This window comes from Beta vulgaris, chromosome 1 (genome assembly GCF_026745355.1).
Source record: "Beta vulgaris subsp. vulgaris cultivar EL10 chromosome 1, EL10.2, whole genome shotgun sequence".
NCBI classification, from domain to species: domain Eukaryota; kingdom Viridiplantae; phylum Streptophyta; class Magnoliopsida; order Caryophyllales; family Amaranthaceae; genus Beta; species Beta vulgaris.
In genome coordinates, this window is record NC_079202.1 from 59,098,378 (window position 1) to 59,113,370 (window position 14,993).

Genomic DNA, 14,993 nt, shown 5'->3' on the forward strand with positions numbered 1-14,993 from the left:
TTTCAAGAGGTCAATTTTATTTCGAATGATCATGTATGGTTTAATTGAATTATAATCTTTTTGTAGATTAACTTTTCTTTTTTTTGACATTGTTTTGTAGATTAACTTCAGTAGAATCAACAGGTCGATTTAAAATAGATTTTAGTTAAATGGATGAACAACGTTTCTACTTCCACCCATTAAATTAAATGAGTTAGAAATAGCATCCTCATCAAAGTATCTCATAAGCATAAGTGATAGTTTTGAAAATAAGCTTTCCTCTCTCAAAATTTTACATACTTCATTTTTACTATATTAGTCGCCAAGTTGTCCAAATCTTTCATAATAAAATTAATTCATAAAATTTTCTAGTAATCATATTTAGATTAGTTAGTTACATATGAATCACATAATCTAAAAGCATCTTTTAAAAAATCTCGGCCTTCTTGAAAGGGAATTCTTTGACCTACAAGTGCAAATTGTTAGAGCAACTACAATGATAAACTACAATCACATGTAGCTTTGTGTATCACATCAAATTTTCAAATTCGTTTTTTGTAGGTCCCAATGAAAAGTGGAAAGTGAAAAGTGGGGCCTGCAAAAAGTAGAACAAAACAAGTAGCTTTGTGGAGCTACTTGGCTTCCCCAAGCGACAACATGCTCTAATTTTTTCATATTTGCAAGCTGGGACCTCAAATGGTCCGCTGGAGTTGCTCCTAGCTCTAAACTAGTTGTGGGCCTCTGGCGACTTGGTATATTATACAAATGTGATAAGTTATGTTAGACAATGGACATCATTGAAGTCATCTTGGTTCCAAGTGACATATATCTTTGTACAATGACACATTATTGTGTTATTATACAAACCAATGGTAGATACAGAAAATTGGAGAAGAGAGTGCAATCTGAAACACCAAAAATAGCAATAATAATCCAATGGTTGTGTCCTTCTGTCCTTTACATTCTTATAGTACACAAGATAAGGTTGCAGGCAAGGACGTATAACAAGATCTCTGGCTCTGAATTTCAGTATTTTGCTCTGATCAGCGTACCTGGTCTTCTGACCTCCCTAAGTAAACCTTCTTGAACAAGTGATACAATAAGCTGACAAGAAACAGTCACATTATATAACAGAGTTGTCACAAACAAGAAGCAATTAGAAGAAAAACCACTAATGCTTGATCTTTGATATGGAGTTGACATTACCTCTCCACTCCTATTGTACATACGACCTGCAACCAGGCCACGTCGAGAATGAGCTGATGGACTCTCCATCTGTATGATGACGTGCGTTAATATAACATGGAAGTCTAAGCAAAGTTTAGACAGCAGAAGAGTCTATTGAACAGGGCTTACCACAAATAATAACCAATCGTCAGCTTTTACAGGCCTATGAAACCAAATCCTGACAGAGAAATGACTTCAATCAACTAAAGCCAGATGAAAGTGTACCCGAAAAAGGATTACATCTAGGAAGAGTAAACAGAAAGAAATTTAGAGGCAAAGCTTTTATTTTCTAGAAGAAGCAGCTACTCACGTATGATTCAAGCTAAAAATACTGATCTTCCGGCCACTCTTACGGTGAGGATTGGAGCTTACTTCAATTAACAACAGATCTGAAGCAAATGCCACAACACATCTGCAGAACAATAATTAATCAGCATGAGAAGCAAACTGTACACAACTAAATATTATAAGACACTAGGACAAGTTCCCCTGAGAAAGAAGGTAATTGTACTATATCTCTCAGTCTCACAGGATGTTCGTTTGTTTTTTTGTATTTTCCCTGTCTCCTAGACACAACTCTGACAACTTAGATATAATCACATCAGCAAAAAAATTCTTTAAGTTCATCACTGTTAAGGCTATATATTAGTGGCTACAGAACGAGCTGTAAATCCAAAGTCTTGAAAGAGCCATAAATAATAACCAAATTCAGTTTTCACTACTACCACACCCAGAAAAAAGCTTGTGGCATATTCCTAAAATCCTAGTCACTAGCATCTTCGCATTTCTCTACCAGAGAATGACTTTAATTTGTATCCTTCATCAGCCTTCCAATCATTGTGGACAACGTGAAACAAGTCTAGACCTTACATTCATTAAAGCCTCACACGAGGGCAAGGGAACAGAAATGCATTTGATTTGAGCAACTCCGAAAACGAACCCCCAACAAAAATCACTGGTCAGAAAATTATTACCTACTAAATTTTCAAGTAGACACGTCTAAGAAGAACCTAGACTACACAATTATACATTACCATGCCTGAACAATTATTTATACTAAAAAGGCTTTCCTAGATAAGGAAAGGTGCCACGTGGCACTCTCCATTGGAATGTTTTACTCCATGTAATCCACATACAATTAAAAAAATAGTAGAAACTGTATTGAACAAAATTTAATCCCATGACTTCAAGCTTATATACTAAAAGTCTTGAAACACTAGGCCACGTGAAAATTGATGTTACCATTTTGAAGTAAAATATTAATAAATAAAAATTTTCCTTACTAAAGGCATAGCCCAGACCTAAAAACTACTTACCTATGCAAAGCTTGGTCGTCTGATAAATTCCCTTTGGCTCTTAACCAATACCGTAGTCTGCAGCACATGAACAAGACATTGATAGAAGTCAGCAATATTTAGATTTCACAATAACATTTATTAATGTAACAATCTTACAAGGAAAAGAATATAACTTTGCAGGGCTTTTCGTCTGGCTAGTGGAAGTATTTGGATCGCAAAATCGTAACTCCATGGGCAAAGGATCCAACTTTGCCGTGGCCACTTTGTTGCGGTAGGTCCTGTCGCAACATAAACAGATATATTATAAGCAAAATTGTTATTCACCAAATGAATGTAAACTATGTTCACAAATGAATAATTTACTAAATAGAACTTTTACAATTGAGAGGTTACAATATCCCTGCTCTTTGTTTTAACATGTTGAAAACAATCAATTGGAAAAAGTGTGAACTTACAACATCCCCATTCTCAAATATAGAGCAGAAAAATCTCTCAATATAATTCTTCTAATAGCCTTCTCAATGTTCCTCCTTTACCTCTCTGCCAGTGTCCGCTGCTGACAAGGGCATTGATCTTAAAGAACAAAGATCGGCCAAATCAAAGGAACTAAGGTGGAAACTTAATGCACAATCAACTAGCAAGCTTTCTACCAATCAATGTCTCTCACACAATGTTCAGTTCACATCCAAACTACATCAAGAGACATAAATATCTCATCACTCTTAATCACCTCATATTTACTATAATTGTTGTAGCTATAAATGTTTATATATGTTGTTTGTCATTGCCATTGCACTGACCCACCTAACTACTACCATTCCACCTGGGATATGCAGAACATTATGAGTCACGTCAGTTAGTTGCTTATCTTGCTCATCACGACCCATGGGATACATATAGTATCATAAATGTCGTGCAATATTCTCAATCTGGAGAGAAAATATCTACACTAACCGTCTATATTAAAGTATAACAAGACTAGATCTTCCATTCCCTTCCTTGACGAATGACTGAATGAAAGAGCAGTTTACTGCCTGAAGACATCATCTGACATCGAGCAAGCAAAGGTCATTCCATTCCTCACCCACCCCCTCCCACTTCTTTTTAACAAAAAATAAAAATGCATGCCAGGTCACTTCCACATTACTGTAAACATAAAAGAATTAGTGACTGCTCTCGCGGGAGGGCAGGCACGGAGACGAGAGGAAATCTACAAATGCATTATGCACTGGCATATATAGTAATTTATTGAACTGGGTAATTAATTCAGTATGTATAAACCTGGGAAATCGAGGATCGATGATACGTTGTTCACGAACCTCTTCCAGTGATAGTAGCTAAAATATTGGGAACTAAAATCAGTTAAGAAACACCCTAGAATTCTGCTATATCAAAGAAATAGTAAATCCAATACCATTTCTGGAGCTGGCACCGAGGGCATAACTGATTCCTGGTGCTCAAACCCATGATCTTCTTCCTACAGAATTATATAAACCTCAGCATGAAGTCTACGAACATTACAAGCCTAAGCTAACAGGCATCAGGCCAATCAGTCAAGTAATATCAGACAATTGGGCCAACCAGTTCAAAATTCAAAACATAATGTCAAAACATCAAAATGAAACGGCAAGTTCAATATGATTAAACACTATTTGGCAATCACTAGGTCAGCTGTAATATCAATATAATAGATTGCTGGATTTCATTACGTCACTGTTCCCCATCTCCCATCCCCACAGAAAGGAAAGGAAAAGGAAAGAAAAGGATATACAGACAATTAAACTAATGAGAGTCACAAGGAAGTGATGATAATAGAAATATATCTTACAAGACCAGCAATCTAGGCCTAGCGAATGCATTAAACAAGAGAATACATTTGGTGTCTGTTAAAAAGGACAATCAGGAAAGATGATTCACCTACATAAATGTCAAAACAAATTTCCTGAAATCTTAAGTAATAACCGCATGAACAATTACAATAGAAAACTCACAAGATTAATGAGATAAATTTAAGTGACGACAATATGATGTGTGTGTGTCTTCGCGCGCGTAAAAGCACCTTTATAAACTAATCTTGTAACATATGTGTACCTCATGGCAGTGACAGCGAACGAAGTTATCTTACTTATATTACGTGAAAAATCTTCAGAACTATGACAGCAACAAATTTTTGCTAATTAATTGCTCTATAATCCATATGTTACAGTGATAACATGATAGAGTAATTACTTGAAATGACGCAAGCAATGTAAAAACAACAGTTCCTTTTTGTATCGCATCAACTCTTCTAGTGGAAAAGCTTTTCCCATCACGGAGGCGGTGAACTTGATATATAATTGGAACTGCAAATTTTGAAGGAGAATTGAATTTTCATGAAAAGAATGTGTAAAAGGAAAGATTAAAGTTTCTAGAAGTTATAATAGGACTTACAAAATTTCTTTTAAATTATTTGAGGCGGACTTATAAAATACTACATATATGTAAAAACAACAATAAGATATGGACAGTTAAAAATATCAACTACAAAATCATAATCGACTTTAGACCAAGTCCAAGAGCACCATAATTGACTGAAACTAACCATAACTATATAAAATCCCCATTATGATTGGTTTTCCTAGGTCCAGTCAGCACCATCATCGGGCTTTAAAAAACAAGAAGTGGTCTTTTTTTGGACGGCATGATCCTCCAAAAATTTAAAGGCATTTCTTCTATTGACACAATACATTGAACAAGCAGTACATATATATATATTTTTTTTTAAGGTAAGGAGAAGGCGTCCTAACCGGACCGGAACCTCGCTCAGGTCAATCCGGCCCAGGTTTGCAGGCAAAGCCCCTTGGGAGTAGGGGGAAATCCCCACCCTCAAAGTGCCTTTAGTGGGGTTTGATCCCACAACCTCAAGGTTGTGAGATACAAACCAAACCACTAGACCAAGTACTACTTGGTAACAGTACATAATATATAAAGGAAGAAATATTGTAAGTAATGTGATAGATTGCCATGTATAGTTTTGATAAAGCCAAACTCAAGTAATGATTTTAAACACTAAATCTCTATTATATAAGTGAAGAGGGAGGAAGATGGTATTCCCCCCTCTGAAAATACTAAATTAACCTTAATGATATAATGGAATGAAAAAATATAAAAGAAAACAATTTAAGAACTCTTTCTCATTTCAACTTGCCATTCTATACAAGTTATAAATGGTATATACGTCAATCAATCAAAAAATTAAATGGACAAAATATCTTGACCATTTTTTATAAGAGAAGTTAGTATACATACGTCCATCTGAAAAGTCTGAAACATACACTCACTACCTTTGATACTCTTTAATTCAGTCAAACCAACTCATTATGTCTGTTCTTTTTGTTCAAAATTCATTCACAAAAAATTAATATTAAAAATCACTCACAACCTTTGTCAGTTTTTTACATTAGCGAATTAATATATCTAAATGCATCTAATTATTAATCTTTTACATTTTAATTAAGTGTAATCATAACCTTAGTACGTATGGAGTGTATAATAAAATAACAAGTTTTTAAATTACGCACGCATCGCGTTATAAAGCTAGTTTCATATATGCAAGGACACTTCAGATTACTGAAGATCTTTTCTCTATTTTATTGTGTACGATGAGATTGCACTTAGTCACCCAAAAGTTCAACGTACTTACTATCATAGTCTCCAACAAGAAGGAAATAAGCCTGCACATGATGGACAATTTTTAGACGATCAACAGTTTTTGAAGCTGCAGCCAGTGCCTACATTTCAACAAGCAAAATATCAGATTGTAGGTGCAGCAAGATTATGATTTTACAAAGCAACCCCAAACAAAAGATTTTTCTACTATTCTTCAGCCATTTTTGAGAAAGAAACTCAAGATAGAGACAGAATATTTAAGGTCACAGCTATTGAGTTGATACCCAACAGTCGAGGGGGGAGATGGGGGGAAAATATACCGGAGGATGACAAAGACTAATGCGCTCACTACACAATGTTTAGAATAAGAAACCCAAGCAACTAGCTTCTATATCTTCAGGTGAAAGATCCACAGAATTATACAGATTAGGACAATTTAGCGCATAGAAGAACACTAAGCAGATGAGGAGATTCAGAAAAGAACCTAACCGTCCTTTCTCCCGACCTAAATGTGCCTTATTGGCTCCAACCCCTCCCACCTTTCCATGGCTCCTCCACCTTTGCTCCTCTCACAAGCTCCGCTTCACTCTGCTCTACGGGTATAAATCAAGTGTTTGGAAAGTTTCTCACTCACAATCAGTGTATTTTGATTGTTTTTTCCCTTCTCCCAAATCTACCATGAAAATGAATAGTGTTTAGAGTAGTCCTTTGGAATTAGTATCTATTTTATAATCATTAGTCATAGAGTTGCAATAATAACTCCGCAAAGAAAAAAAAGAGTTGCAATAATAAAAGATCCTTATTCTTAATCTATTAGCTCGTGCCGCACTGGTCTAGACTCTAGAAGCTCATCATATTATCATCTAGTTCCTTTTCACTTGCACCATTGGATTGTCAAGGTAGCCAACTTTTCCCACTTCAAAAATCCAGCCTCCTTCACTCTCATCTCATTCCACCACCCACCAGTACATCATAGGTAGATCTAGGAAAAACCCCATCAAACGCAAGGCAAAGATGGAGCTCAAATCCCATAAGCATCAAAAGAACAAACAAACCAAGCTTATCAAACAAACCCTTCTTCACTTGCACATAGATTGCATCAATTCCCAAGACTTAGAGTTCCTTTTCTTAAGCATAGACTTGGGTTGGGATAAGGTGTAAGCAACTATATATATAAGCACTGTAAAATAATATGACAAGCTACATAAGAAGAATGAGATATGCTTGCAGAATTCACTAAGATGCACAAGCTTAACCCAAAGCATTAAACACAACAAGTTTACTCAAAACAGTTTATGCACCTGAAGTGCGTACCTCTTTATGAGAGTGCAATCATATCATTGCAGATGGACAAAATTAAATCAAGCATGGTGTGCAAAAGAATAAAAACCAGAGGCAACTCGTACCTGGCCCATAAATTGTCCTCCAAAAACCTTTCCAAATTTTGGAGCATCAGGCAAGGTGATTCCTTGAAATAGGTTTACCTATGAGTAGATAAATATTATGGTTTAGACTCCACCTCATTCAGAGGTCAACAAAATTTACAAAGAAAAATTTATTGTAGCACACATAACCAAACTCATTTCAACAAATGAACATATGTACACTACCTACAATTTTTTCTAAATGTAAGAGGTATGAGTACAAATTTTCCAAGGTTTGTAAAGCATTCGATGTTACCAGCATCTGGAGATTCAAAATAAATCAATTCCTGATATTGCATACTTAGCCCGAAAAGGAATACTTTGCATGCAGAGACCAAGAATCACAGTGAAGTATCATGCATGTGTAAGCATTACTTAATATAGCACCCTATCAAGTCAAGAGACTTGACTCTGGCATATTCGCAATCTGTTTAGCTCTTGACTCGTGAAAACTACAAACTACAGCGTGTAAGGTCTAAGTATTAACTGGCTGCATTTTTTCAAGAAAGCTTTCTAAAATAGCTTCAAGCACTAATGGAAACTTTTAGTAGTCGCAATAAAAAAAAAGATGTACCTGTTTCACATGATTACATCAAAGAAAGAACCAATAATTACGCCATAAATCTATCCACAATCCATAGCCTATGCTGAAACCTCCCAATTTTCAGAGCTCATAAATGATAAATCTATCCATAATCCATAGCTATACTGAAACCTCCCCATTTTCAGAGCTCGTAATCTCTTTCATAACAAACAGGAAGTATATAGGGCAAAAGTATGTCACCGGAGTCAGAGGTCATGTATCATGTAATATACTTAATAAACAAGGTACTTTTGACTTTTGAATCTAGGACAAATGCATCAATAAATGTCAGTAACCCAAAAAGAACGCAAAGCAGGAAAACTTTGGGTAGGCCAAAATAGACACACCTCAATGGGATCCAAGTGCAATATGCTCTCTACGGGTGCACAGGCCTCTTGTCTTTCATCAGCGTTCCAAATTGATTTTGGCAACAGCAAATAACAGTGGTCAGAAGGCAGCACCAAGCAGGTCAACTGTCATAGGATGAGTACAATTGAGTGATCAACTTATATCCATACATAAGGTGAATTGCATTCTTAAGCTCCCCACCATTGAGTTTACCACAGAATCAAATACTTAACCATCCCAAAAATGCCAGTCAAATTTATAAAGAAATTCTAAGGACACATTCACTTTATTGCCCTGTCCGATAATTAACAGGACAAATTGCAAACTTCACTATAATGCATTTTGACTTTGTATGATGACTTCCAACTCATTGCTTGAGACTTATTAGTTGTTTATTATTGCTTATCAGTAAAAACATTAGATTACTGGGGAGCTAGTTGATGACCGAATAATGAGCTGGCAGGTTGTCACAGAGTTTCATGAAAGTAGACGTAGTATTGCACACTATAAGCTTTTTATGAACTATGTAGAACAAAGGGGATACCTTGGATGATGCAATCACATCTGCCTGTTGCTCAGATGTTGGGGCACCTAGAAAATGAAATGGAGCCTCAATATAGCTCACAAGTAAAATTTAAGAATGAAAAGCCATCAACACAACCAGAACCTCATTAAAGGAATCAATGTTTACTAGCTAATTAATTTTATAAAATGTCAAACCAAATGTCAATGGAAAACTGAGTTCAGCTACTTCTAGTCTTCTACGGTGTAGCCCATTACCAGAAACAAAGCTACAATTAACAAACTAGTCATCATTTTCAAGCGTTTCTTCCATCATCAGCGTCTCTCTTTGTTTCTATAACTAAAACTATATTGCTAGAGGAAAATAGGAGTGACAACACCCACCATTGCCAAAATAGTCATAGCGTTTTAGCAGAAACTCTGGACCAATTTCTTCCTCTGAATATCCACAAACTTCAGCCTATAGTATGTAATAGAAACTCAAAATTAAACAACACAAAATAATTAAGTAGTAATACAAAATAAACCTTAGTAAACGAAAACTTACCTCCCCTTCCCAAACAAAATACACTCCATCTCCACTTTCTCCCTTACGAATAACATACTCTCCGCTGTCTACATCAGGAAGTCTGAATTACAATTACAAGCTTACAACTACAAAAAGATACATATCACATACTCTTCACTTGTCAAGACAGTTACAAAAAAAAATACTTCCACTTGAACAAAAACAAAGCACATACTTTCTATAAAAGCGATTAGCATCCTTGTAAATACATGAAGTCAATCACATGGCACTAGCACACACAAATCCTGATAAAGTAATCAATGCAATTTGCACGAAGACAAAAAAGGAATTACTCCCCCAAGGAGTCAAATTGCCATTAGTGAACACTACCCAGAGGGGTAGATGAGGGTGTGCAAGGAGCCCAACAGCACAGGGCCTCCAAAATTATAAAGGCCCAAAATATATTATTTTGAAATTTGTACTTCATATTTGAAGAAATCACCCTTGTTTCCACCCTTAATAAATTTGTTAATTTTTATCTTTAGATTTTCAACTTTCTATCTTTAGAACTCTAACCTTCCATCTTTATTTTCTATAAATTTAGGGGCCCATTTTTCATGTTAGAACCGGGACCCCAAAATTTTCAAGGCGGCCCTGACACTACCATTTATATGCACGCTATGGGTGCAAAGTCCAAGGATGAGTGGCAATTGCTTTGCAATTTATTCGATGGGATTTCCCTTTTTTATTTTCAAACTAATGGAGTGGTATGTGTTGTAGTTTTCTTTTACAGTTAGAGGTATATTTGTCAAAAAAGATGGATATCAAAGTCCTGAAGAGTTCCCATACATAATAGAGATACTTAGATATGGTAATGTAAGTATGTAACACCCCGACCCCCTCATGGGAGTTGTTACCAAATACGCATCTAGGACCAATAACTGTCAGATAGCAATACTCCATGTTTATCATAGAATCTTAGCATATTCCTTAAAGTTTGAACCAATAAAAGTACATTGATTACTATATCACATAGTAGTATCAATATAGTAAAGTTCTCAGAGATCAAAGAATAACTGAAGTACTAAAGAAAAAGAAAATTTTTGTAGTATTAAAGTCTGAACCAATTTCCTCACCTTACAAAAAACAATTCAGCTATGATAGAAGCAACAAAACTCTAAAACCCAATAATTGAATCTAAAAAGAAAACAAAGTACAGCTTATAAATTTAAGGAATTCATACCAAAATGTTTGACTTTAACAACCTCAGCAATTTTCCTTAAAGATGAACTGGGTAATCGTTGAAGCAGTGGAACTCCTCCTAAAAATTCTGTCACTATAATTCCCAACATAAATGCATCAAAAAAAAAAAAAAAAAATAATAATAATAGTAAATCACTCCCATATTTTTTAATAATAAACCCAACAATTTGATTGAAAAAAGTTACAATTTTGCTTACCATATTCAGTGTTCATCGTCTAGATGTGCCACTGATACAAATTCTGGGAAATTTTTAAAATTTTGTATCAAGAAAATAACACTAATGCAACATTTATATGCAGCAGCAGGAAGACGAAGAAGATTAATTAATAGGTGGTACCATACTACCATGTTTTGCAAGATAATATTGTGCGCATGAAAATCATGGGGTTAATATTGAAATATGTGCATCATATTTATAATTAACTGTCTACCTGTCGCATCCAATAAAAATAACAGACAAAAATATTTCTTCGTTTCATCAAAAAAATCATTTCATAAATAAGAACAAACAGAAAGAAAGAAAATCTGAAAATGGCCCTTTTTGCCGTCTAAAGAGTAAAGACTATAAAAGTATCTATTTATGTTTGGAGAACCCAAACCTTTTTTTCCATTTTTCATATTCCAACTTCAGGGCGTGTTCTTTTTGACATAAAATAATTGAACTAAATTAAATTAAATTGAGCTGAAATGTGATAGGTAAGAGTAAAAGTATTGTCCAGAGTTGAACTGAACTGAACTGAATTCAATTGAATTGAATTGAACTGGTTTGGAAATAAGATGGGGAGAATACTAGAATAGGCCCTAATCACAAAACGATCTAATTTCACTATCGTGATCGTGATTAATATATATTAAAATATTAATTGGTGTTACTAAGAAAGTGTGTCTGTCACGTGACACTCTCTTTTAAAAAGTGGAAGTTTAACTACAAATCCAACATATTCATTAAGTTTTACATAAGTAGACACCTAACTTTTTTTAAAGATAATAACAAGAGGCTATTGTAGAAAGTTAACATTTAAGTGCTTAGCTATTATTTCATCCCCACACTTTTAAGGGTTTATTTTTCAAATTATCATACAATTACTATCATGTCATTGAGTCAATTTTTTTTCACTAAACAGGATATTCACTAGTGACAATGTTATACATTGATCTGATAAGATCTGAAATAAGCAAAAATAAGGTAAATTAAACATAACCTAATGCCGAAGTCAAATTGTTACGCATCGGTGAGAGATCCAATAATAATACGGGGGCCCAAACTTCAAATGATGATGGTGTACTTAATAGTTTAATACTTATATCGAACAACTCCAAACTCCAAAGGATAATGATTAGTCTTTTAAAATAGTGTTTATTTAATGTTAGTCTTTTTTTAAAGGAAGGTGCATGGTGCTAGTCTTTTTTAATAAGTAGCTCTTTTTTCGAGAGGTTTTAATAAGTAGTTAGTAGGAGTATTAGTACTAATTCATAATTATCAATTACTATATGTCAGGGATCTTTCCAGTGGCTATTGCGAATATATTTTTATTTTGTTTATGATGACGAAAATAAGGAAATTTATACTTCTTCCGTTTAATAAGTGAAACACTTCTCTAAAAAAGCTCTCACATAAAGAGAGAAGTGTGTCACTTATTATGGAACAGAGGAAGCAGAATTTTACTACTAGTTAAGCAAATTGTGAAATGAGTAGACCTAATAACTAAATGGATTAAACTAGTCACCGGAAGAAATTAACTTACTTGTCATTGGGCTTCTCTTTTTAGTATTGGGCTTACCATTGTCTAATTTTAATTTTAAAGTATTCGGTCTCTTGCAAGACAAACGCTAGATAAAATTGTCCCTTTAATCAAACGCACCTAAATACTCCACTAGATTCGTGATACAAAAGTTTAACAAGCCAAAAATTTATAATGATACTCGTAACAAAATGACTAACAATTCCATAATTTCAAAAAAAAAAGAAAAGAACAAAAGTAAGAAAGAAAATTGTCTAAAACCACATAGAGTTATAGGTTTCTCAGTAATAATTTGACATACTATGAAGTATCATATTATAGAAATTATTTATATTTAAAAATAAAAGATGAAGTCCCAAACAAGAAGGGATTGGAGATCTCTCCTTACATGTAACAAGATTCGATCTCGAGATTTTTGAGATTAGAGGTGATGTCAACACCACTATGCTATTACATGCTGCTCGATCTTATTCTAATTATATAGGGGAGTATATAATATGCATATCAATTTTTTAAGTACAATACATAGATACAATAGTGGAGGAATTTACTTTGTAGTTCCTTAGTCTTTACAAATCCAAAAAGACCTACATTTTAACTAGTCAATATCCCTTTTTTTAGTCAAACACAAATTTATACTCCATGTTGTATCAATTATCATGTAGAACGTCTTTATTGATTAATCCCCAAAGAAACTTAGTATAATCCCATTATGCATTGCAATCTAGCTTATTTATCATGATTGATGATACCATCTACGAAAACACAATCAATAGGCTATGTTTTTTTGTTGGTCGAGCACAAATCACTTCCTAAGAAGCTAGGATAACGATATTAATTTGCAAATTGCTACCTGAAGTGGCGAGCTCCTATGAAGCATGAGTACTCCTCCTGGGTACCATTTTGCATACCAAAAAAAAAAAAAAAAAGTACGTGATGGATATGTCTCGAAATTGTATGTAGAGTTTAATTAGGTACGACTGGACGTCTGGACCATAACATGAATACGTCTTGGGAACGAATTCAAAAGCTTAGAGACGTCCCAAGGTCTTTTAATGGAAATTCAACTATAAAAACTTTTTTGAAATTTAGATTTAGGACTTGTGTTTTTATTCAGTGTTTAACTACGTTGGCTTAGGAGATAGAAAGCACTGAAATCTCATTTGTTAGGTTTTTGGCTTGTGCCAAATTATAGGTCATATAGTCATACAGAGGAAAGATGAGGAGGAGAAAAGAAGCATTGAAAGTTGAGTTTGAATACTACAAATCATTACGTGAATATGTTGCCTCACATCCTGGTTGTTAAATACACAAACATGTGGTCATATTCTTTTAACATTTAGAAGTATTTCATCCGTTCTTTTTCTATTGCAATAATTGGGGTTTTTAACATTATTTAGTGGGTAAACTAATAAAAATAAGATGGAGTATTTATTTTTATTTTCCTTTTAACAAATTTACCTCTCTCTATTTCAATTACTTTTACATATTGTTCGAGGGGAACGATCAACCATATACTCCTCCTTTTCTAAAGCGGAGTATTAACAATTTGTTCTTATTTTATATTATTTGATTTTAAAGTATAGATATGCATTAATGTTTAAATATTAATTTATGTAATTTTTTATATTTTTTTAATTTTCTTTTGCCAAACCCATGTCATACTCGTCTTTTGAAAATTTAATTTTGCTATTTACTATCCCTGTATCCGTCTCTAAATCGCAATTTAGTCCCTTCATAATGACCACTAATCAATAACTTACTTCAAATTGGGAAAACACACATGACAAAGTCATTACTCAATGTAGCGAGTAGTTTGCTTTAAGGTAGCAATTAACCACTTACTCAGAGCAAACTCACTAACCTCAAGTATCCCATCCTATGTGAATGATATGATGTAAATAGGTTTTTTTTTTTTTTTTTTTTGAGGGGAGTGTAAATAAGTTTAACTACAATGTAAAATGTGATTTATTTTAATAAGTTTAACTATAATGTAAAATGTGATTAAGTTTTTTTTAAAGCATTAAGTAGGAAAATTACTCTGTACAATGTATTTATCTGTTATTTTATATTTTGATTTGTTATTTTTTTGTGTTTTTTCTTTTATGGATTCGTTTGGTTTTCAAAAGAACATAAATAGCGTGATTTGTCCTGAAAAAGACAAGGATTTAGCTATTTGATGTCCTAAAAGTTCTTACTAACTCCTTAAATGCAATATTTTTATACTCTATATGTATACCTCCATATATTTTCCCTTCTTCTTCACCACCACCGCCACACCACTACCGGTGTTGCCGCCACTGTACAACCATCACCATCACCATATTTTGGGGCATTTATTTTCCTTCCGTTTTTTTAAAAGTACGGTCAGGCGCCTACCATGAACGCGTGTGTCTGTGGTGAACGTCCACGGTGGACGCCTCACCATTTTTTTTTTTGAAAGAAATTCA

General features: G+C 34.1%; 1 protein-coding gene across 3 annotated transcripts; it reads right to left on the bottom strand.

The window, feature by feature from the left end:
- Positions 1–773: 773 nt before the first annotated feature.
- On the bottom strand, positions 774–11,340 carry LOC104887543 (acyl-CoA hydrolase 2-like). Of its 3 annotated transcripts, XM_057395324.1 has the most exons (18): positions 10,998–11,340; positions 10,781–10,873; positions 9,577–9,644; positions 9,414–9,489; positions 9,052–9,098; positions 8,507–8,632; positions 7,767–7,838; positions 7,559–7,636; positions 6,187–6,274; positions 4,734–4,846; positions 3,919–3,981; positions 3,786–3,841; positions 2,678–2,782; positions 2,523–2,579; positions 1,517–1,618; positions 1,336–1,384; positions 1,186–1,254; positions 774–1,083 (listed from the first exon to the last, which is right to left on the bottom strand). In XM_057395324.1, exons 1-18 carry the CDS (start codon positions 11,011–11,013, stop codon positions 1,006–1,008), a joined length of 1,356 nt encoding a protein of 451 aa, XP_057251307.1. In that variant the 5' UTR covers positions 11,014–11,340; the 3' UTR covers positions 774–1,005. The 3 variants fall into 3 exon arrangements, 2 of the variants coding, with proteins under 2 accessions (XP_057251307.1, XP_048494400.1); XM_048638443.2 differs by lacking the exon at positions 7,767–7,838; XR_008969675.1 differs by lacking the exon at positions 774–1,083 and having other exon boundaries at positions 1,188–1,254; positions 1,336–1,409.
- Positions 11,341–14,993: the final 3,653 nt, after the last annotated feature.